Source organism: Rhinopithecus bieti, unplaced genomic scaffold (assembly GCF_001698545.2).
Source record: "Rhinopithecus bieti isolate Rb0 unplaced genomic scaffold, ASM169854v2 scaffold_23405, whole genome shotgun sequence".
NCBI classification, from domain to species: domain Eukaryota; kingdom Metazoa; phylum Chordata; class Mammalia; order Primates; family Cercopithecidae; genus Rhinopithecus; species Rhinopithecus bieti.
The window spans coordinates 2,885,546-2,911,801 of NW_016811519.1; the positions used below are offsets into that span (position 1 = coordinate 2,885,546).

The 26,256-nt window shown below is 36.8% G+C and overlaps 1 protein-coding gene across 1 annotated transcript in view; it reads right to left on the reverse strand.

The window, feature by feature from the left end:
- CFAP54 (cilia and flagella associated protein 54) overlaps positions 1-26,256 on the reverse strand; it is a 374,000-nt gene that overhangs the window by 276,377 nt on the left and 71,367 nt on the right. Inside the window, 5 exon segments of the mRNA XM_017893969.1 lie at positions 6,670-6,855; positions 7,093-7,185; positions 11,006-11,182; positions 23,260-23,381; positions 23,468-23,554. Of these exon segments, the coding sequence (XP_017749458.1) occupies positions 6,670-6,855; positions 7,093-7,185; positions 11,006-11,182; positions 23,260-23,381; positions 23,468-23,554 (665 nt within the window).

The window sequence follows — 26,256 nt, forward strand, 5'->3', positions numbered from 1 at the left end:
TATAATTAAAATATATAATTATTAAGGTTTATCATGGAAAGCAATAACAGATGATGTGTAAGAGTGTTGGTGCAACTATAATTAACTGTTCTTTTCTTGTAAAAGTATCCTTTTTAAAATAATGTTATCTGTTCAATCAGTTAACAGTGCAAAACAAGAAAAGATACCGTGATAAAACTAAGGTTTATAAAATCATGAGGTTTTGTGAGGTTTCTTTAACAAAGGAGTGCCATGATATAAGCATGTTCAGAAATGGTTAATCTGGTCCTGGTAATGATGTGCAGAACAGATTTTAGAGGGGCTGAATTAAAATGAGAAAGAAACACTAAAAGACGAATGAAATAATGAAGTACAGTAGATGTACAAAGTACATCCTCTTTGATGCCTGACCTTGGCTTGGCTTCCCGAACTCCACTCTTGGTTTTCCTTTTACTTCTTTTCCTCGACCTCTTTATATTGGTATGCCCGAGGGTTCACTCTTTGAACTGCTCCTCTTTTCTGTCTACCTTCATTTCTTATTGATACCACTTAGTCCCATAGTTTTATCACCTTCAAATCCCTCTCCTGCCCAGACCCCTTCCCCAAATTCCAGATTTATACATCTAACTGACTACTCAACAATTCTCTCCATATACACTAAACACCTTACCTCAACATGCCTCGAACTGAACTGATCTCCCATTCCCCCGAACCTCCACCACCCACAGCCTTCCCTAACGCAGTTGATGTCAACTCTGTCCTTTCAGTTGGTCAGATAACACCTTAGGGTCATCTTTTATTTTTCTCTTTACGGACTCCTGTTAGCTCCTCCTTCAAAAATGTCCAGACACTGACTACTTCTCACCACATCAACTACTACCACACTGACCAAGCCACCTTCACTTCTCACTGGGTTACAGTAGTGGATGGTGCTGCCACTCTACCCACTTATGGTCTATTTCCAATGTAGCAGCCAGGGTGAACCTTTAAAAACAAGAGTCACATTACATCATACCACTACTCCAAACTGTCCAATCACTGTCCACTTCACTCAAGTCAAAAGCCAAAGTCCCTGTAATGCCCTGGAAGTCTTTTCATGATCTGCTCTCCATCTACCCAGTCACCTCTTAGCTCCCCTGGGTCCCTCTGCCCCAGCCACACAAGCCTCCTGCTGTTTATCAAGCATACCAGGTACACTTTTGAAAACCTTAGGGCTTTTGCTCTAGCTGTTCCTTCTGCAAATGCTCTTCTCCCAGAGAGCCATTCCCTCATCTCCTTCAAGTCTCTGCTTAAATCTCACCTTCCTTGATCACCCTATTTAGTATTGTAATCTACCTTCCATTCACCCACTTCACATTTCTAATTCGTTTTACATACTCCACTTGGTTTTTCCATAGCATTATCTTCTGAAATACTAGATAATTCACTTGTTTACTGTGGTCATTGTTTATTACCTGTCTCCTACCATGGCATTCTGTTCATGTTGCTTGGAACAGCAGTTCTCATAGCATGGTCCCTGGGCCATCAGCATCACCCAGGAACTTGTTAGAAACGCAAATTCCCAGACCCAAACTCAGGTCTAGTGAATCATAAACTCTGGCAGTGGGACCCAGCAATCTACTTAACCAGTACTCCAAGTCATTCCTATGTGCACTCAAGTTTTAGAGTCACTAACCTGGGCAACGCCTGGCACAGAGTAAGCCCTCAGATAATGTGTCAAATTAATTTAAAAATCCTCTTTTGCTGATAATATCCCTCCACCCATAGAGAAGGACACCCAGCAGTTGTACTAGACTATAACAGGGTTGACAGGGCCAGAGTGAGTGCCTGACTCAAGTTGGGTGTTTTAGAGACTCCGCTGCAAAGCAAGATAGGCCCCCATCCAAAGTTACATTCTCATGTTAAGATTGATGACACTCCACACAGCAGGAAAATTTGAGAGAAAGTATATTACTCACACAAGGGACTTCTTGGGAAAGCTTAACAGGCACAAGCCTGTCTGGACTGGCTTGGGCAAAGCAGAGGGAGAAAGCAGGTTGGGCCTTCATAGAAGTTGAGAGATAGGACTGGGGAAAGTCCATGCTGACTGGAAGGTTTAAATTTCCTGCTGTCACAAAATGAGAAGGTGAGCTCATAGGCCTTCTTATCATCCTGCCCAGATGTGGGGCCAAAGGCAAAAAGAAGGGCAAGTCACAGCCAGGCACTGTGACTCATGCCTGTAATCCCAGCATTTTGGGAGGCCAATGTGGGCAGATCACCTGAGGTCAGGAGTTCGAGACCAGCCTTAGGTCTGTGAAGTGGGGGAATGGAAGATAGATTACAACATTAAATAGGGTGATCAAGGAAGGTGAGATTTAAGCAGAAACTTAAAGATGATGGACTGGATCTCTGGGGTAAGAGCATTTGCAGAAGGAACAGCTAGAGCAAAAGCCCTGAGGTTCTCAACCAACATGATGAAATCTATCTCTTCTAAAAATACAAAAATTAGCCAGGTGTGACGGCACATGCCTATAATCCCAGCCACAAAGGAGGCTGAGGCAGAACCGCTTGAACTCAGGAGGCAGAGGGTGCAGTGAGCCACAATCGCACCACTGCACTCCAGCCTGGGCAACAGAGTGAGACTCCATCTCAAAGAAAAATAAATAAATAATAAAAACAAGTCAATAAAAGTAAAACAAGTCACAAGTCAGTTGTTAAACACCAAAATGAGATCAGGGCATTCCAGCCTTGGCAACAAAGTAAGACCATCTCAAAAAAAAAAAAAAAAAAAAAGGAGGGATCACACTCTTTATTATGCTAGGTGAGCCAATCACATTCTCTTTCCCAGGAGTTTGGAGCCACAATTAGAGGCCAGTGAGCTGATCTCCATTTATAGCTGAAATTGAGTGATATATAAAAACTCAGGAACTGCCATCTTTCCTCCAAAGATGGAGAAGTAACGAAAGCCAATGTTTAGAGAAAAATACAAGAAAGCAGACATATAGGAAGAACCAGAAGTATGAGACCTAGAGCTGCCTGGACTCTGCTGCATTCCCAGGGCCTAGCTGCATTACCCCAAGCTGAGCTGGTTCCATGACTTGCAATCAGGGTTTTAACTGAAACCATAAGTCAGAATTATCTAAACAAGTATTACTGTCATCGTAATGAGATTGATTAAAAAAAAAAAAAAACATATTTCAAAGGATGAAGTGATGACATCTAGCATATAACCTGGTACAAGATAAACATTGACTAAATGATTCATCCATAAATAGATGAGTGGAAAGAGTGGTAATATTCAGTTAGAGGATGAGAGGGAAAAGAAGAGTTAAAACTATTTTTGTTGCTGTTGCTGTTGTTGTTTTTAAGACAGGGTCTCGCTCTGTCACCCAGGCTGAAATGCAGTGGCATGATCTTGGCTCACTGCAACCTCCACCTCCTGGGCCCAAGTAATCCTCCCGCCTCAGCCTCCTAAGTAGCTGGGATTACAGGTGCATGCCACCATGTCTGGCTAATTTTCGTATTTTTAATAGAGACAGGGTTTCACCATGTTGCCCAGGCTGGTCTTGAACTCCTGAGCTCAAGCAATCTGCCTCCCTCAGCTTCCTGACGTGCTGGGATTACAGGCGTTGAGCCACCATGCTGAGCCTATTTTTTTTATCTGAATAAAAAATAAAATAGACAAAAGACAAATCATTATTAATAAAAGGGATTTTGATTAATAATGGGTTTTAATGAATTCACATACAAAGTGGGAGTCGTGTGAACTTCATTTTCCCTTCACCTGCCACCATCGTGATTGCTGACAAAGCATTCATGTTCCAACATCAAACTCTACTGCCAACACAGATCATGAAGACCTGCTGATTAACACCAACACAGGGAGAGAATAAAAAGGAAATTGAGAGAGGAAGAAGTAAAGACAGTGAAAGGGAGGGAAGAGGGTTAAAGAGAAGAGGAGCTCTCTAAGGAGCAGAGGGTCACTTAACAGATTGGAGAGATGCAGGCTCTAGAAGACTTGGTACATGTTAGGTGTCCAGTATGTGACTTCCTGGAACCTGGACAGAGTAGTCGAAAGGCATGAGCCAAGTGTCAGGCTTGACATCTGCTACCTGAGCAACCTTGGGTACATTTCTTAACCTCCCTGAGACAACCTTTTAGGGATACAGTGGGTTTGGCAGAGGAAGGATTAAATTAATCTGTTCCCTCAACTATAAAATAAAAGTAATCATACCACCTCATGGAGTTATTATAATAAGTGGAATAATAAATTTTAAGTGCCTGGTACACAGTAGTTTTTAAATAAATGATATTCCTCCTTTCCTTATCTCAGTAAGCCATTGTGCCCACTCACTACTTGATCTGGTAGTTCAACAATTCACTAGAATATGGCGTTTTGTCTTACATCCATTTTACAGATAGGAAAATTGAGACCAAACAATTTGCCTAAAATCAGTCTCCAAGGTCAAGATCAGAATCTTGCTCACAGATTTCTACTCTTCTACATTTATATCATATTATCTAGTCATTTTCTACTTAACAAGGAGGAATAAAAAGAAATAGTCTAAAAAGAAGAGAAAATAGACACAGAAAATATATAATTCAAAAAGTTTCCTCAAAAAAAATTTCCAGATACACTAAACTAATAGCCTCCTACATTTAGGGAAAGCCTAGTACAGATTCACTTGATTGTATTAATATTTACAGAATATTGCTGAGTAAAAAGTACAACCTAAAGTCCCAAAAGCCAAGTTAATCACAGGCACTTAGTGGAATGTCTCCATGCTTTACTATCAATTATTTATAATAATATGTTTTAAAGAAAAAGAACTGTCCTGAAACTAGAAACTAGCCACTCTCATGAAAATTAGATTGCACTTACAAAATAGAGGTACATTAACTTGTTGAAACTTAAAAGCTTACATTTAAGTTGTAAATTAAGGGGGTTTAATAAGTGAGAAAGCTTTGCTTTAGCCACTTAACATTATGAGACAGAATACGCATAAACTATCATAAATAAACTACAGAACTGCAAATATAGTGTCAGTAAAGAAACACAGGTCATTACTTCATGACACTTCTCATTATCCCAGCAGTATAGCTCTGACTTAGTTTTATTAACTTTCAATGAAAGTTCTGCCAAATTAAGCCCAAGAGTCAAACCACTCCCTGGAGAAAAATTAGGCCTTGATGAAATATTCAGTTCCTCACAATAACTCCATCATTGCAAATTAGGGAATATATTAGATTCCAAAGATATCAAACCATCAGAAAACCATGAGCCAGTATGACACGCTAAACCAATACTAGACAAATCCCAGTAATTCTCTCAATTTAATTTTCTTTGAAAAATACGACATAAAATGCCACTAAGATCTTAGCTTATAATATTAATCAACTATTAAAAGAAAAATAGAATAGAAATATGACAAAATTTAGAAAAGCCATCAGCCTACAGCCAACAATAGGCTTAAAATTAGATACTTGAGACCTAGGTCAATGAGTCACTCTTCCTAGCATCCTCTTCACTGGGGACATGTTTTAAGTCAGGCAACAACTATTTCGACAAAAAACATTAATTCATGAGCATATCCCTAACTAAAAACAATACTATTTATTCAGTGCCTACTGTGCAATAACTGCTACCATTAAATATTTGCCAGGCATAATTCCATTTAATACTCATTATACCTCTGGGAAGTAGCTACTACTGCTACTCCTGCTTCACAGATGAAAATTACTTGTCCACTATCACATGGCTAGTGTGAAGAGCTGGAATTTGAACTCAGGTCTCTCTGCCTCTACTGATCCAGAAGTTTTACTTTTATAAATTTACCCTAAGAAAGTAATCATGGACGTAGGTAAAGATTTACTAACAAAGTTGAGCATCATAGCTTTGTATATAACAGCAAAAGACTGGAAAGTATCCAGATGTTTAGCAAACTATTATATATCCATAAGATTCAATACCATGGAACCATTAAAAATTATGTTTTGGAAGAATACTTAATGGAATAGAGAAATGTCAATTATATGTTAAGTGAAAATATCAGGATGTAAAATAATATGTATACTATGATTTAAATTATACATTGTACATAAATTCATATACACGTGTGCATATATATATATATATACACACTAATTAGCTAGATAAATAGATAGGCAGATAGATACACAAAAATAAAAGGATATCTCTGGAATAGGGTTTCTCAGTCTTGACACCACTGACATTTTATGCTGGATAATTATTTGCTATGGGGGCTATCCTGTACATTGCAGGGTGTTTATCAGCCTCCCTGGCCTCTACTCACTAGATGCAACTAGCACCCCTCTAGTTAGTGACAACTGAAAATTTCTCCAGACATTGACAAAATTGCCCCAGGGGAAGAACTCTGCTACTCTGGATGATAGGATAACAGATAACATTTATTTTCCTCTTTATGCATTTCAGTATTTTCCAGCATTTCTAAAATTAATATATATGTGTTACATTTGTAATCCAGGGAAAAAATGTTATTGTCAAAAAGCAAATTTACTAAGAAGAGAAGGAATGATTCATATTTTATGAGACAAAACTGTAGCGATGGAAAATATGTGTTATAGGAGCTGTAGAATATCTGCTGTGATTTTTATTTCTATCAGAAATTACTTCATAACTGCTTAATGGAAAAAAACACAGTGGAAAAAAATAGCAGAAATCTATTCTACCTGTGTCAGGAACATCCGAGCAGTAATAGTAGAAAGAGGTGGATAAACCAGAATTGGTTTAGTTGTCTCCCCAATAGCACCACCGACAAGCTTTCCACTGTTAGAATAGGCAGCAACTGCAAATACATACTTTTCATTGGTTTCCAAACCTTTCACTTCAAAAATGCTTTTACCATCAGCTGGTATCTATTAAGAAAAACATATTTCAAGTTATACATGGAAAATTAAAATAACATGACTTTTAAAATACAATTAAGTAAACCTTCTATTTAAAAAAAAAAAAAAACTTTTCTTTCACTGTTGGATTTTAGTTATGATTCAAGTGGAACTTAGAGAGATTCACCAAAACAATGACTTCATTAAAAAATGTAATTATCATTAATAAGGCTTCAGTAAGATTTCCTGACATTTAATTTGACGTACCGCTTCTCCTGAATTTGGGAGATGATTATTGTTTAGCCGTACTTTTCCATAACTTCCTTCTGCTTTGCAACCCAAAATGCAGTACCAGGAGACCTGCCGAGGAGAAAAATGAGCCTGTTTAAAAGGCATTCTTTTACATCAATGTAGCAAAAAAATACTTTTCTAAATAAGAATGTAATGATTCAAGTTTTAAAACATGAAATCAAAGTTTACAAATATACTTAGGTTTAATCTTTAAAGAGTACAAGTAACCTTAGCTAGTTTACTGAGACAATTAAGACTAAAATATTATTCATTATTAATTATTTTAACCACCATTAATTGAACAGTTCCTACTGCTAAGTACTGTTAGGGAATTTACAGATATTTTCTAATATACACAACTCTATGATATGGGATTACTATTATCATTTTGCTTCACAGGAAATGGAGATGCAGAGACATTAAATAACTTTGCCCAAGATCAGACAGAGAGTGGCAGGGGTTGACTCCTAAAATGACTTAGTCTTGATGTTAAAAAAAAAAAAAAAAGATTAACACTCAAATGAATTTCATATTTTACATGACAATGTATGACCAAAAAAAGCAAGTGGAAAGAGAAGCAAGATACTAAAATATAGTATTTTAAATAAAATATAAAATACATATGAAAAGTCTGGAAGAAAACACCCCTAAATAAGAACAGCAGTAGGATTTGGATGACAAAATGGTAAGATAACAGGTAGATAATGGGTCCATTTTTTCCTCCAATTTATATATTTTCTGAAACATGATATTACTTTGATAATTTTTATATTTAGCTTAATTTTATACTTTAAACATTAGACATAAATCAAACACAAAATATAAATCCCACAGAAACAGCTAAACTTAACCTTGATTAAATAGTTAGACAATGATCCTTTTGCCGAGGTGTCAAGATAATGAAGATTCATTATTGGAATGAACTATTCTCCCTATAGAGAAAAGGGAGCTAAGTGACACTTGACGGGGTAGTATTATGAACGAGCCATACTGCTGGGGGTCGTAGGGGTGATGGCTGTGTCATTACCTTCTTCCCAGAGGCAACTCCTAAACTACAAGGCAAGCTGGAAAGAAGGAAAAATACAATTGTCTCTAAAAAAAATACAATTGTCTCTAAATACAAGTACCTCTTACAGCTTGTGCCTGCTACTCTTTCCTCCAGGTCAACAGAAAAATACTAACCATATCCAATTGACACAAGTGGTTCTCAACACTGACTGTGCTCCAGAATCCTTATTTAAAATACAAATTTGTACAGAATCAACCATTTTTGTAAATTACAGATACCCAAGCCTATCTAGCTTCAATGAATTAGAATTTCTGATGCAAGTTTCTGAATCTTTGTATTTCCAAAGAATATTTCTCAGGTGATTGTGATATGCACAACTGATTAAAAAGCGCTAGTCAAAGGCAGAACAGGACAAAGAGAACACAGAAAGAACCTGAAGCTGGAGGGTAGGGTAAAAAATAATAATAATAAGATGAATCTCAGAAAAAAAAAATGTAAAACTAACTTCCTTTGATTTCCCATGCAAAAGATACTATTTTCAAAGAAGAAAAAAGGCAGAAAGACTATGTTCTATGACTTACATCATTATTGCTCCAAGTTCTATTATACAAAACAGAATTTGGAGGGTAAAATTCTCTCTAAAAGCATTTTACAAGCAAGCTTTATATTTTATTTTGTTCCACAGATGAAGACATTAGTTTGTGCAGCTCTAAGAAACAATGTGTAATTAGAATCTACATAAGGGTAGAGACATCATGAACAAATCAGCAATAACTTTAGAAGAGTTTATACGTAATATAAATAACATTAGCATTTTCAACTACAAAAGTAGATTTTAATGAAATAAATGCCTCAACAAGAGATTTTGAGAAAACAAAAGATGGCTAAAGCCTCAAACCAGAAAACTTCTTTAAGCCCATAGCACCATCTAGTGCTGATGAGAAGGTAACAGATGGTGATAATTTCCTGGAACTCTAAATGTACATAATACACATAAACTTCCTATAATGTGCTCATTGATGAGTCCTAAAACTACAGACCAAATATGAGACTCTTATATCTTCCTATTTCCAAGAATTATGAAATGAAATCAACTAATCATTAAATTGAAGTACATAAAGAATAAGATTTTGGTTAAAGAAATCCAAATATTTGAATAAAAGCAAACAAAAACTCTTAGTAAAGCACGTGGTCTTAGTTCTGTACTAATGTTCCAAATCAGTGAAGCTCTATTCTTAAACAGATTCCAAAAATCCAAAGTTTAACTTTAAAACCACTATCAATAGCAATAATCCATCTATCATAGCACAGTTAGGTATAAGATGAATGTCACTTCTATTCCCCTCCTCTCCCAACTATAAAGCACTATGAAGGTGGTTATCAGTTCTCACTGATGTCCATTTGTCATTTATCTGAAGCTCCTCAAAGTATGCAAGCACATTTAATCCATATTTACCTTAATACCTCAATTACCTTGCACAGAGCTTGACAACTATAGAAACTCAATAAATGCTCATTGGACAGAATCCACAAAAAAAAATCATCAAATAATGTAATCACAGTCCATCACTTGATTACTTTTTTTTTTTTTTTAGATGGTGTTTCGTTCTGTCTCCCAGGCTGGAATGTGGTGGTGTGATCTCGGCTCACTGCAACCTCCACCTCCCAGGTTCAAGCAATTCTCCTGCCTCAGACTCCTGAGTAGCTGGGATTACAGGTGCCCACCAAAACGCCCAGCTAATTTTTCATATTTTTAGTAGGGACGGGGTTTCACCATGTTGGCCAGGATGGTCTCAAACCCCTGGCCTCAGGTAATCTGCCTGCCTCAGCCTCCCAAAGTACTGGGATTACAGGCTTGAGCCACCGTGCTCAGCCCATTACTTGTTTTGCGTAAGCTTTACTACTTACATATCATACAATTAAGTGGGAAGATATCAGTTAATATGCCAAGAATATTATACATTATCTCATTTAATTTTCACAGTAAACACACTTTACAAATGCAAAAAATAAAACCCTCAGAAAATGTATTTAGCTTTCCTAAGGTCAGACTTCCAGGAAAGGTTGGAGCTAGAATTACAAACCTAAATCTGTCTGACTCCAAAGCCTGTGTTCTCTCTACTATACCAAGTTGACAAAACTTCAAGCAGAATATCCTAAAGAGAATCAAAGATAAAACTTTATTTTTATGTAACATCAAAGAGCATGTTGTTGATCATCCCAAAGAGGAAAGTGTAGTTTGTAAAACATAAATTAGAACTAAATTCTTGTGAAGAAACTTAATCTCAACTTTTAGTCACATATAGGCCGAGTTCTGAGGTATGAGGGATGGGAGAAAAAGTTCATCCTCCAATAAATGCACAAAGATGTATGGTTTATAATACGGTTGGAGTTGTCCTTTGTTTGTGTTGAAAGAATCTACAGTTACTTGGAAGGACTTTGGACAGAACCTCTAGACTCATCACCTCCCAATTTCCACACTCTGCTGCCTCATAACCATCACTGACTCTGAAGTAACTTCTACCCTCTTCAAATGTCTGATTCCACTTCAAGTGAGACTTCCATCTTGAGTACACGAGGATGTCAGCATATGGTGTGTCATGGTGACAAAGATACTTACAAGGAAGTGTTTCTCTACTGTTTCTCCTAACAATATATTTGGGTATAGCAATGCAATACAGAGCATATCACAAATATAACAGCATAAGGGGCTGTCATGAAGAAACTAAGTATAGATAAGACATTGGAGTATTAATCCAGTGTTCAGTGCTTATGAATAAGACTATCCAGTTCCTAAAAGCAATCAAAGTATGAATCGCGGTAGTCATAAAAGTACTTATGTTGCTTTGCATGAGGCAAAAATAATATTGGACACCATACCTTAACCTCTGAAGTAAATGGAGCAGGTTTGAGTGTCACAGAACAATGAGTTCGAGACAGCAGGATAGGTGGAGGAGGGACTCTGCTTTTCTTTCTTTTTGAACTTTCCAAATATTTCTGATAGGAATATAGGGCATTTTGTTCAGCTTCAATCCTTTCAATTAAAGAACATGCTTCCTATAATGAAATATGAAAATAGAAAAATACACGTCAAGAGCTTGAACTTTATTTACATTTATAGAATTCTAGTGATGTTAAACAATGTTATCTTTTATATGCAGTTTTCAAGCCTCAGAGGCTCAAATATATACATATATATTACAACTATTTAATGACTTTGCAAAAGTAAAAGATGCCTACTAAATAAGGTTAATCATGCTCACCAATGGCATTATATTTATATATCTTATATGTTTATCATTATTATCATACATGAATATGAGACATTACATTTCTAAATTGAACCTTCTGAATATCTACCATTATATTTCATTTTCCCTAAAAGGTTCATACCACAATCATCTGCATTTATGCTGATGAATTACACACCTACCCTAATTCAGCTAAAGTGTGACTCTCAAATAATAAGAATATTGGTATATGTGGTTTATGAAATAAATATTATTGAGAGTTTCTTTCTATCAGCAAGAAGAAATAAAATAGAAAAAACATATTCCATGAGGCTGACGGAAAAGCATCCACTTTTTAAAAAGGTTATGCACAGAGAAATGACACATAAAACAAAAGAGAGATATAAAAATCAGACCTAAATAACATTTCAAAAGTAGGGCTAAATACATAAGCAATAATAATAATACATGTAAATGGGTTATACTTCCTTTTAAATTAAATTAAAAGGCAAAGACTCAAACTGAGCTCTAAGTAAAAACCCATGTAAAGATTAAAATTGAAGTGTTGATAAAGAAAGAACAGTCTTTTCAACAAATGCTGCTGGGACAATTGAACACTATATGCAAAAGAATAAAGTTCAACTCCTACTTCACACCATAGACAAATATTAACTTAAAATGAAATATACATTCAGATGTAAGAGCTAAAATTATAAAACTCTTAGAAGAAAATATATGACCAAATCTTTGTGACCTTGAGTTACGCAATGGTGTTTGGAAGATTCAATACAATGATGCATTTAAAATGCTTAGTATTTGGAACCGAGTAAGCAGTCAATAAGTGTCAGACATTATGATTATAATTATGATTACTACTACTCCTCCTCTTTCTTTCACTTTAAGCACTCTGGAACATTCTGTTTTGCCATATCAGAACTATTATTATTATTACTCTTTCATTTTAAGTGTTCTGGAACGCCAAAAGCACACTGACAAAGGAAAAAGTAGATAAGGTAGACTTCATCAAAATCAAAAACATTTGTGTTTCAAAAGATACCATCAAGAAAGTGAAAAGACAGCCTACAGAATGGGAGAAAATGTTTTCAAATCATGTATCTGATAAAAGACTTGTATTCAGCACTTATATGCACTGTTATAACTGAGAATTGTTACAACTCAATAATAAAAATGCAAATAACTCCTTTAAAATATAGGCAAAGAATCTGAATACACATTTATCCAAAAAAGACACAAATAGCCAATAAGCACATGAAAAGATGTTCAAAGTCATTAGTCATTAGGGATGAAAATACAAAATCAGCAAACTGACTCAAAAAGCAGGAACCTAAATATAGAAATAATAATGTTCAAAGAAACTGGAAATGTTATCCAAAAATTGTTTCATATAAAAGTGTCAGGCTCAAATGAGTTCATAAACAAAATACTTTAAATCTCAAAGAACTGATCATTCCTATGCCATTTTAAATGTTTCCAAATACAGAGAGAAACACATATCCTCTCAAATAATGTTACAAAACTGTTTTAACTTCAATAACAGTCTGAAAATGACTATATATAAAACACAGACTAGTCATTTCACAAATACAAATGCAAACATCTTAAATAAAATACATAAAACACTAATACATTTACTCTAACAATATACTAACAAAATAATGAACTATAATAATATTGTCTTTTCCCAGGAATGCAAGGACAGTTTAATATTAGGAAGCATATAAATAGTAATTTAATATATCCATAAATTAAATGATAAACAGAAAAAACCATGATCATAGTGCTCAATGGCCAAAAGACATTTCAACACATTTTTTTAGCCATTCATTAACAGATTTTTTTTAAGTCAATAAAAAGGGTTACGAAAGCTTTTTTTAGCATTATTTTAAAGTATTAATTTTAGCCAATAACCAAAATATTACTAGCACAAAATGGCCCTCTTAGTGCTAAGAATGAAGCACTAATAGAATTATCAATAAAAGCCAGAAAGAATGCCACTATTCCATTTTATTCTGGAAGTTCTAGTAAATTCAACAAACATAAGAGAAGAGATACTGGAAACGAAAAGACAACATGTCAGTGGACCAAATTTCAAATGTATTTCACTCTGACAGAAAAAATCTGTGCTGTTTCTCCTACAGAAGACATTCTGAGGCTGAAGTTTCCAATTAGAAACCTGAGCCTCAAGCTCAAAAGAGAAGGTAAAAAACTGGAGACAGGATCTGAGTATGTGTTGGAGTCATATTTAAAGCTGAGTGAGGAAACCAGCTCCCTGTAGAAGCAGAGATTATAAAACTGCAGCATCACATATTATTTTTCTAAAATAATGAAGGCTGGCCGAAATTGAGATCATAATTAACTTCTCATTTTTATTTTTTATTGGAAATGGCTGACGTTAAGGTCTAAAATCATTAATCGTGATTAAAATCTATCTGTGATGATGAATAGTTTTTTAATTCCATTTGTTCAGTGCCAGGAGGCCTTGAGAAATCTTTCTGCATATGCAGGTCAAGAATCTTAGGTATCTGCAAAGACAATCATTCCTTTGTATGGGAAGGGATGTGTTACATGGTAACCATGTTTCTAGAGTCTGTATATCAGTCCTTCAGTATTTAGACCTAAAAGCTCATTTATATACACATAGTAGGTATCAGTGTAACTGTTTGAATCATTGAATGAATGAATCAAGGAGACAGGATGACATCAGTGTCCTCCATTGCCTCCACTTTTTCACTCATTCAACCAAACCGATTTTTAGAAATTATAACAAATGGATGGACAAAAAGGTCAGGGCCAGATGGTGAGGGAGCAACGTCATAAAAGGCCGTAAGAGAGCCAGTTAGATCCAGAGCACACAATCAGCACAGGGCTAGGCAGAGGCTCATTCCCTCTTCACCCTCTTCCACAGACAACAGCACAGCTTTGGCTCCCTGAGGGGACGAATGTACCACAGAACAGGACTCCCTTGAAGGGCAACAAAAGGTAAGAGCCTTGATGAGGAAGAGGCCAGAGACAGAAAAGATGAGTGGATTTCCCCAGTAGCTGTGGAAAAAACTTTGAGGGAAGAAAGTCCTACCTGAACAGAAAGGAGATAAAATGCTATTATATTTTGAACATTAAATATTAATGTATATTCATTTGTATCACAGGCTGTAGAGACCAAGATATTTCAGGTTACATAAGACAGACAAAATCAGCCTAAGGAAAAATTATGCAACACAAGGAAAGGAGACCAGTGTCCCCACTTCCCTTGAAAATTTGGACACATATCCTTCCTCGGGATTATGTTTGGAGCCTGTAAAATGTATCAGCAGCACTGGCCCACTGGCTCTTATATTCAAGCAGACTGCCTTTGGCCCCCATCTCCACTGACCAGCCAGCCTCTCTGGGGTCCAAATTTGATCTCAAAATTTGCCTTGGTAGTTCCTGATTCAGTGAACCAGTTGAATACTAGCACCTTCTGACTTAATTCTTGCATCTTCTTTCTGCACATCAATGAATCCAACTGGGGTAAAAAACTTTCTGTGTTCTGCCATGGCTATAACAAAGACATTTCTCAACTGGGCTGTTGATCAGTATCATCCATGAAGTTTATTTAAAAATCAGAATGGTCCATTTCTACCCCGAAATAGACATTTCCAGGAGTGGGGCTTGAACATCTGTATTATTTACAAACACCAAGGATAATTCCAAAGTACAGCAAGAACTGGGAACCACAGATTCAGGCGAGTAAATCTCCTTTTCCCTCCTGCCTTTCTCCCAGTCTCTTTCTAGTCTCTTCAATCTCCAGTCTTCTAGTCCTTCAATGGCTCCTCTAATACTTGCCAGATAAAGTGCAAACTTTTCCAAAGCCCTTTTCATTCTGATCATGACTATATTTTCTAGCCTTATCCCCCTTTCTACTCTTTCCCTCTTTCATACCTACTTCTCTGTCCAACTTAACCTCTGCAACCATAAAAAAAAATCACTCATTTCCTAAAATGCTGTTATTTCACACCTCGGAATTGCCCATGCAATTCCCTATTTCTGGAGCATCTCATGTCCTCTTCTCTGCTTTAAGATCCACACAAATATCACCTCCTCTGACATCTTCTAGTTAGTCCATGTATTTAAATAAGTCATTCCCTTCATTACATAGTATCTTTATTTTAGCAGGTATTACATAATATGTTACCTCTGTACTTGACTGTCCACACCCTCTAAACATTGAGTGTCTTGGCAGGAAGGACAGTGCTTTATTTATCTCTTTAAGTTCAATCGATGTGTTTGGAATATAAGACACACAAAATTATGAAAGAGAAGGGTGATCTTTATTATAGTGTCTTTTAAGATGGCATCTTTAAAATGTTCTGATTGGCTCTTGATCAATTTTAACTTTAGAGTCCTAACTCAGATCCTATGGCCCAATTTGAAATCGGTTAACAGAAGTATTAAAGTTTTAGTGAATGGTAACAAAACAAGTTTATAACAAAGCCCTTGATTTAGGTAAATCAGATAAATTCCATAACAGAATTCAAGGCAAACCCTAATGCTAGTTAAAAACTAGAATCCTAATATAAGAGAGCCAATTCATTGAGCTGCTAATAAGATTTTGTTTATGAGAAAGTGCCTGGGGCTTTTAAGGGGTTCTTCAACTATTTTCTAGTTGAAGAACTAGAAATAACATCAGAAAATCCCCCAAAAAAATCAAGAAGGAAAAATTCCCATGAAACCAACACTACTTAGTTATGAGGAAGTATTATCAACATGGACCTGAATGTTGTCTATAATAGCAATGCTCTAGAATACCAAACTATTACAATTGCAAAACCTAGAGTAATAATAATAATAATGGTTAACATTGACTGCTTATTCTGTTCCAGACACTAAGCATTTTATATGCATCATTGCACTGAATCCTCCCAAGAATCCCTGTTTCACAGATGAAACAGGACATATGTAAACAACTGTCACAGGACTAGAATGATAAAGTGCCATATTTCCTATGTATCTGGTAGACCTCCCTGAGGTATATTCTGGGTTCTCAACATTATAATGTACATTGCAGAAAAAGATGAAAAGTAGATTAAGTCATATCCAAGAATCCTGAGAAGGAATATTGCTTAGAATAAAATGTACAAGTAATAAGATAAATCTAAGAGAAAATACAGAAAGAAATGTATAGTCTGATGGAGGAAAATATATCTAAAGCACCAAAAAGTAGCTCAAACAGAATGTCTCAGAGTGCTTAAAGTGAAAGAGAAATAATAATAGTTCTGATATGACAAAACAGAATGAAAAGCAGAGTAATAATAATAATAATGGTTAACATTGACTGCTTATTCTGTTCCAGACACTAAGCATTTTATATGCATCATTGCACTGAATCCTCCCAAGAATCCCTGTTTCACAGATGAAGAAATTGAATCTTACAAGAGCATAAATAACTTTACAGGTCATACAGCTAATCAGTGGTAGAACCAGAACTCTAATCCAAGACCCTTATACTCCTAACCACTATGTTATCTTGTTTTAATAAAAAACTAATTTAAAAGAAGTTTGGAAAGGCAACCTGGATGAAGTTTCCTATGTAATACCCTTAAATCACTTAAAAGAGAAAAAAAATCCAAAATGTAGATATGCTAAATATTCTGTTAGCAGTTTGAAGCCTGGGAGTCAAAACATGGCCTTATAAGAGGAGGGGTCAGAATGAGAAGTTGGCTCTTTGATTAAAAAAAAAAAAAAACAAAGACTTGAGCACACAATTACAAACAGCTGAGGCTGGGCACAGTGGCTCATGCCTGTAGTCCCAGCACTTTGGGAGACGGAGGAAAGCGGATTGCTTGAGCCCAAGATTTTGAGACCATGCTGGGCAACATCACGAAACCCCATCTCTACAAAAAAAAATACAAACAGCCAGGCATGGTAGCACGGGCCTGTGGTCCTAGCTACTCAGGAGGCTGAGGTGGGACAATGGCTGAACCCAGGAGGTTGAGGCAGAGCCATGCACACCACTGCACTGCAGCCAGGCTGACAGAGCAAGACCCTGTCTCATAAATAAATAAAAATAAAAGTAATTTTTTAAAAGCCAATGTATATTCTTCTCCCCTAAAAAAAAATCAGATAGAATTGATTTGACTTGAAATGCTACAAAATAGGAAAAATAATTAAATCCAACTACTGCTAATATAGTTAATAGACTGGTATTTAGGGGATATCAAGACATAAATTCAGGAAATATTAAAGCCAGGGGTTATTAGAACTGCTAATACCCCTGAGTTTCTTCATTAGTTCTGGTCCAAAATGGTACCATAAATTAGATTCTGCGTTGATTATAAATAATAACCTGCTAAATCATAATGCTCCTTTGCTTAGAGTGGAATTTGGAATTGTTGACATCATCTCAACTACAGATTTGTTTAGGTTCCTACAAACAGTACTAGCAGAAAATTAGATGAAACAGTTGGGTTTCTTTGAAAGAGAAACAACTGGAAAACCTGGCTTATGACAAAAGTAGCCCCTGAGAGGAAGGAGGGTCTACAAAACCCAGTTATAATGGTGTAATCGGAACACAGCTATCAGAATGGATGAATTGCCAAAATTTCCTTAGAGAAGACAAACTTACTGTCCTAAGCAATAATTTTCTACATTAGGGTGTACAAAACTAAGGTCTTTTAGTCTTTGTATCCCTCTACTCAAGACTGGAAGGAGCAGTCAACTGGCCCAGCTGGCATCACTAGTCTTCCTTTTGAGGACCAGTCCCACCTGATTACATCTGATGGGGAAAAAGAAATCCTCAAAAGATGAGTTTGGAAGGGGAAATGGATGCCGTACAGAAAACAACAGCATCTTCGAAATCCCCAGCACTTGGATGGAGGAGCATTTCTGCCTCTTTCCTATGAGAAATTACATCTGCAAAGACACTGAATGTTCTGTTAGTGGACTAAGAGCAATGACATAAGCCACATGATGAATACTATATTTGACCAGAAGTAGATCAAGGACATCCAGTATGGATCCTAGGTGCAATCCTTTAATATAACCCTATGGAGTAACATATAAAAAGCCAAAATGGACTTCCAGAGGTCAAATAACCAAGACAAGAAAATGGAAAAATTAATCCCCATAATTTAAAAAAATTCCAAGTCATCTCACTTGGAAAGCTAATGAGTTATTATCAAAGGTTTGTCCCTCATTTGTGGGAACAAATTGGTCCATCTTAATTGATTAGAAATAAAACAGACACCTGATGAGATTATCCAGATCCACAGAGTCAGAAAATTTCTGAAAAACAGAGACAGGATATGAATTATTTAAGAGTTCTAAAGAGACTCAGCTTTTTCAAACCTTTTTATGATATCGAGTGACACATCAATTACTGATTTGGGGATAATTTTATTACAAGATCATGATATTGTAAAACATTCTGTAACGCACCCCAGTTGAAAATGATTGCCAAGGGAAATAAATTTATTTGTCTTCTTTAAAGAAAGAAAGTTTGACAATTATTTGAGCCATAACATCATTGTTTAGGAGAGTACCCTGAGGACTGATCATTAAGCCTTAACACTTGGATAAAACTACCACTGAGGAGCAGACGTGGCTATAAAAGATTTCAGGACTTCTAAATAAATATTCGACATGTTCTTCGTTGGTGAAAATTCTTTAGAGGACTCCTCATAAAAAACAGAGCCTCTTAATGCATCTCAAGAGTCTATCCTAATAGGACATTATACTCATAATTTTTTCTGGAATTAAAATAGTTTCACTTTTTGTTTTGTTTTGTTTTGTTTTGTTTTGTTTTGTTTTGTTTTGTTTTGAGATGGAGTCTCGCTCTGTCTCCCAGGCTGGAGTGCAGTGGCGCGATCTCGGCTCACTGCAAGCTCCGCCTTCCGGGTTCACGCCATTCTCCTGCCTCAGCCTCCTGAGTAGCTGGGACTACAGGCGCCCGCCACTGCGCCCGGCTCATTTTTTGTATTTTAGTAGAGACGGGGTTTCACCGTGGTCTCGATCTCCTGTCCTTGTGATCCGCCCGCCTCGGCCTCCCAAAGTGCTGGGATTACAGGCGTGAGCCACCGCGCCCAGCCTAATAGTTTCACTTTTTAAAAAATAGAAGAAATTTTGTAAATTTTAAATTTTTTAAAAATGAAAACATACAAAGAGCTGAGAAGATCTCTGAAAAAAAAAATCGTACATGCATATTCTTCTTTCCCTTAAAAAAAGCAAATAGAACTGATTTGACTTGAAATGCTACGAAATAGGAAAAATAATTAAATCCAATTACTGCTAACATAGTTAATAGAGTGGTATTTAGGAGACAATAATACATAAATTCAGGAAATATTAAAGCCAAGATTTATTAGAACTTCCACTACCCGTGAGCTTCTTCATTTGTTCTGGTCCAAATGTTTGAGTCGTAACACTGTTGTTTAGGGAGTACCCTAGGGACTGATCATTAAGCCTTAACACTTAGATAAAAACTACCACTGAGGAGCAGAGGTGGCCAAAGAAGATGTTCCTGCCCATACTGGAAACTTGAGATGTCTAGGTTTCTCGGTTCCGGAATGTTCCCCAGTTTCAGTGGTGGGAGGCAGGTACATACAGGGGAACCAGCACACTATGGCAGTACAAAGACCAGATTCAGTCATCATAAAACAAGGGGAAACCTCTCTTCAGGCTCTAAGAAGACCTGAGATTAGTAGTGAGACCAATATTTCTAAAAGAAAGATAAGGTTTATTTGCCATAAAAATAGGACTGAAGTACCAGTGTCCTCCAAGCACTAGACAATAGCAAATAGCTATGGAAACATCAGCTGAGAAAATGGATCTGAACACACCCCAGAAGTCTTCCAACAAAGACCAGACACCACTTGGCCTTGTGATCTCATACCACCCAACACCACCATCCAACTTCCTCATTCAAATTCTGGAAATTCAAATTTAACCAGGCTCTTCCCTAACACTCCCAGGACAGACTTCCTCACCTTGAACATTGATAGCAACTGTCCATCCAAAATTCTTAGGTTGGTGAAAAAGACTTCTCATGAACACATCTTTACTTCCTCTCTCGTCTCCCAAGCTACTATCCTCTCCCCCACCCTACTCCTACCCTTATTGCATCTATGCTTCTGTCGCACAGAATGACCTATAGAACTACAAGCACTCTATGACATTTCTAGCCTTGGGACGTTGGCACATTTGTTCTCTCTGCCTGGAATGTCCTTTCTACTGTTTGCTCTCCTGTTTTTCTGGCTCTCAGTATCGTTTCAGTATTCAAATTCAAGCCATCTGTCTTTCAGCTTTCAACTTCATGTGTTCCTTAAACATTCCCCACTGTTAAGTTAGGCACTCCCCTGTTAATTTTCCCTAGCCCTCTTGCAATTAAAGCACATATTTACTTGTCTATGTCTCCACAGAGTGGATTTTTATATGAATAAATCCAGGGACCACAAAGGCAGAACCACAAAAAGAAGGCAAATAAATCAGTATTTGTTGAATAAATAAAAGATTCCCCACTTCTATACTCAGCATACTACCAGGCACATAGTGAACTTTCAATACATAATTGCTAAATGGATTGAAATTATTTCTTAGATGGATGAATAGAGTGACAGATAACAAGTAAGTGCTACATACCAGAAATCTTGAATTTCAGTATTCTACTTTCTAACCTTCAACACCTATCCTTCTAGCTCCCTCAGACCCTCATTTTCTGGTCCTTGACCAGATGTCCTTGACCTCATAAAGATGTCCAGTCTCTTGATATTTCCATAGACATCAAGTCTTTAAATGCCTTCATGCCTTCCCTCCCTACTCAATCTGTATCCATCTTTTTAAAGCCATAAACTTTTAACTCATACCTTCATTTTTTAAAAAAAAATCTAATCCTCCACAAATGTCTGCTGTCACAAATATTCTGCTGGCATTAAGAACACCACATTGGCCAGGTGCGGTGGCTCAAGCCTGTAATCCCAGCACTTTGGGAGGCCAAGACGGGTGGATCACGAAGTCAGGAGATTGAGACCATCCTGGCGAACACAGTGAAACCCCATCTCTACTAAAAACTACAAAAAAAAACTAGCCGGGGGAGGTGGCGGGTGCCTGTAGTCCCAGCTACTCGGGAGGCTAAGGCAGGAGAATGGCGTAAACCCGGGAGGGGGAGCTTGCAGTGAGCCAAGATGGCACCACTGCACTCCAGCCTGGACGACAGAGCAAGACTCCGTCTCAAAAAAAAAACACCACATCAGGATAATGTCATACCACCATGCAGACCAAGATGTCTAAAAATTCATGGTCTCCAACTTCAGCTAGAACTTGGTGATGCTGGCCAGTCCCTTTACTTGGAGTCAACTCCCTCATCCATTCCTCCCCACTCTCCACATTATCTTTACTTTCCCCCTTCAATTATCCAACCTCATGCTCCATTGATGGCAGATATCCTTGCCTCCCACTGTATCCGATACAGGTAAGAAGGTATATTAGTTCATTATCACACTGCTAATAAAGACATACCTGATACTGGGTAATTTATAAAGAAAAGAGATTTAAAAGAGACTCACAGTTTTGCACGGCTGGGGAGGCCTTGGGAAACTTACAATCATGGCAGAAGAGGAAGCAAACACATCCTTCTTCACATGTCCGCAGGAGAGAGAAGAATAAGTGTCCAGTGAAGGAGCAGGTCTTTTACTAAACTATCAGATCTCGTGAGAACTAACTCACTTTCATGAGAACAGGATGGGGGAAACCTCCCCCATGATTCAACTATCTACACCTGGTCCCTCCTACAACACATAGGGATTATGGGAACTACAATTTAAGATGAGATTTGGGTAGGGACACAGTCAAAGCATATCAGAAGGCATCAACTCAACTCCCTGCCTTCACACCAACAAACTTTTCTTATCTACATCTGTCTGTACCTCCTTTCCTTCTATATAAAAAGGTGGGCTTCAGGGCTGCCCTGAAGCCCACCCATCAATGAAGATGAATCCCTTTATCTGTGCTTTCAAAATCATCCTCTCCGGGCCTTGGCTCTGTGTATTAACCTCTCCCTCTTATTATCTTCAATTTCTCTTTGTTCTGGCTCTTCATTTTTAGCACACTATTATGCCAAATGTTCTCTATTAAACCCCTTTAGCTCCATATCCCCCTCCTAGGTTTGACCTACTTTTTTCCTTCTCTTATCAGCCAAGACATAGCATTATTCTCTACATCTTCATACATGATTCACTCAGCTAATGCCACCATAGCAAGGATCTGACTCTACCAAAATTTTTTTTTAATATTCTGGCATGGTGGCATGCCTGTAGTCCCACCCACTGGAAGGCTGAGGCAGTAGGACCATTTAAACCCAGGAGTTCAAAACTGCAATGATCTAGGACTCTGCCACTGCATTCCAGCCTAGTTGACAGAGTAAGACCCTGTCTCAAAAAATAAACACATAAAATCAACATATAATGAATTAGCAAGAAGGTAGAAGAATTTCCAGGCCAGAGTGAGACCTGATTAAAAATATCAACAAGGGAATTGGTCCATAAATTAGCAGTATCCATCTAAGAGAGAAGGTACCTCAGACAATGGACTTTAAGAATTTTAATTCCATTGTAAAGAATACACTAAGCTGGTAAAGTGTCACTCCAGTTCTATAATTTCCCTCATTTTGAGTCCTTCTATTTGGCTTCTCATATAGATTGCATGAAGTTCTGATAAAAAGAGAATCTCTCATTTCAGAATTCAGAACTGGAGGTACAGATTACTTCCCCTGGTCAGGATGAATTATATACAGTGAAGCTGAAAGTTCATAATTAAATGTTAAGGTCAACACATTATTTTTAATAAAAAAAATGAATCATTCATTTTAACAGAAATTTTATGTCAGGATTAAAAAAAGAAATGAAATACTGTTACCATCAAAAATTCCCATGAAGATGTAGAGGTTGCATCTTTCTCGAATATTAAAAGAGCTTTCTGCATTAAGTAAATTGCTTTGGATAATGTATTCTTCTTTATTTTATTCATTAGATTTAATTCTATAAAACAAACATTTTATCAAAAGGTGAGATTAAAACTATCTTTCAAATTTTTTAGAAATACCAGTTATCCCAATTTTAATTACCTGTAAAACAATCAGTGCTTCCAGATTGTTTAAACTTTTCCGGACTCTTGGTAGAAATATCTTTGCTAACAGTTGGAGTCTGCAAAACTGAAGAAGATGACTGTCATAACAATTAAGTATGTATCCAGGACAGGAAATATTTTTTAAATACTAAGGAACAACTATTCATAAAGCTACTGCTTCCTCTATCATGTCATCTTTTTTTCATTAATAGATAAAAATTCATATAAATCTACTACAATGCAGTTTTATCAAATCCTCTTTTATTTGCCACAGTATACCTCAAGGCAGAAGAAATTCCAAATTATAAAAATATTTGATTTTCTATCTCATCTTGAATAAAATCATCCTAAGGCTTGATAGAATCCAACCTACTTCTGTTGACTTTACCTTTTCACAAAGTACAGATGGCAAGTCCTGATACCAATACCAATAAGCTGTCAAAACTCTGTCCTCAACGCCCCTTCTAGAAAAACGGTTTCATCCAAGGTCCCTTCAAGAGCTCTGGGTACCACACGAAGACCTCCACTCTCTCCCAGCTGTGACTGAAGAAATCAGAGCCTCTCTCAAGATTTTGAAGTAAAACATGAACTTGCCAGTTGTTCATACTGGTATACAATTGGGACTGACCATCATGGTGGTTCAGTAAAGACAGGAATGTGGATGAGGGGAAAAAAGGATACAGCTATACTAGCCCAGGGAGATGGAAACTGTAGCACTGATTCTTGATTTTTCAGGTCTGGTCCTTAAGAGACCTGGTAATCTTTTGGTCCTTGGAGGTATGCGAGCGTAGCTACAGTAACCTTACAGTAAACCCCTTTTACTGAGTTTTAATTATTTGTGCTAATGCACATGAGCCACCATGTTATGGTAATTGATTCATGAAAAGATGTTAACAGACACCATTAAAGAACAGAACACGTCTGCAGTGGCAAAGGGTAAGGAAACATCTGCATGGAGATAGCAATGCAGAGCAGAAAATAGTGCATCATTCTCTCAATACCAACGATATTATAAATGCTAATTAAGCTTTCCTGATTATAATTGTTGGAGATAAGAAGGATGAGACTGCAAAAAAATTCTGAATGCCAGATACAGATGCATCATATTTATGTCATGGTCATCAACAGGCAACCATTATTGAATAAGAATGCTAATGTAGGGAACATTAGTCTGGCAACAGCATACTAAAGAAAAACAAGGTAGGGGAACAAAGTGATCAGCTGTGCTAGGATGGCAATTCAATAAAGCCAAAAAAAAAAACAAAATCAAGGAAACCCAGAGATATTGCAAGGAAATAATAACTAATTCCATTTACATTTGAACTTAAGTCTTGCATCAATATCTTTAAGTGGTCTATGATCAAAACTCATTTGGTCTTCAAAGAATTATGGATGACAATTAGAGGAAGAGGTATTTAGTAACTCCATGAGTTTAAAAAAAAAAAAACTCTAATCCTCCACTAAAGGAAATAATACAGTTACTACGTGAGAATCATGGGCTAGTTTCTTAAAACCGACAGAAAAATTCTATTTACATTCTGAAACATATTTCTGAACCAAGTATTTTCAGCCCAAAACATGTTCAAGGTTATTATGCTAAGTAATTCATTTATGTATTAGAAAAAACTTAACTTATACATGATGACACAGAGATATTTTAATTATTACTTACTTCCCTCTACACCCAGCAGGTCATAGGAGAAGTAGTTTTTGAAACTATGTTAATGTTAAAATAAAATGTAAAAAGATGAAGAGTATAAAAAAATAAAAGTATGGGGAAAAAAGGAAATTTTATATAAACAGAATCCAGGCAGGGCATAGTGGCTCACACCTGTAATCCCAGCACTTTGGGAAGCCAAGGCAGACAGATCATTTGAGGTCAGGAGTTCCGAGACCAGCCTGGCCAACATGGCAAAACCCCATCTCTACTTAAAAAAAAATACAAAAATTAGCCAGGTGTGGTGGCACACGCCTGTAGTCCCAGCTACTTGAGAGGCTGAAGCAGGAGAATCACTTGAACCTTGGAGGCAGAGGTCACAGTGAGCTGAAATCACATCACTGCACTCCAGCCTGGGTGACAGAGTGAGACTATCTCAAAAAAATAAAATAAAATAAAAAATAAAAATAAAAAACGCCACAGAATGCAAATACAAAAAAAGCAGTCACAAGTCCATATCAAATTGAAAAAAAATCTAAAAATCGAATTAATTCAAGTAAATTTGGACACAGTTCTCTGATGTACGATATTTTTTAGAGACCAAATGAACTGCAAATAAATCCTTAATTTACTTAGTAGGTTTTTAATAGCAGTATTGCTTTAATAATTTTGAAAGTACTCTGTTAATTTGCCAGGATAAAACAAATGAGTAATTACATTGATGTTGTTAGGAACCAGAATGCTCAATATGGGAGAAGGAAAATACAAAAATGGAGAAGGTGAGGAGAAACCTTTTAGTGTTGGAATTGGAGATATCAAAAAGAACTTGTGGTCAGGCGCAGTGGCTCACAACTGTAATCCCAGCACTTTGGGAGTCCTAGGCAGGCAGATCACTTGAGGTCAGGAGTTCGAAACCAGCCTGGCCAACATGGTGAAACCCCATCTCCACTAAAAGTACAAAAATTAGCCGGACATGTTGGCATATGCCTGTAGACCCAGCTACTTGGGAAGCTAAGGCAGGAGAATTGCTTGAACCCAGGAGGCCAAGGTTGCAGAGAGCCAAGATTGCATCACTGTACTCCAGCCTGGGCAACAGAGTGAGACTCCATCTCAAAAAAAAAAAAAAAAAA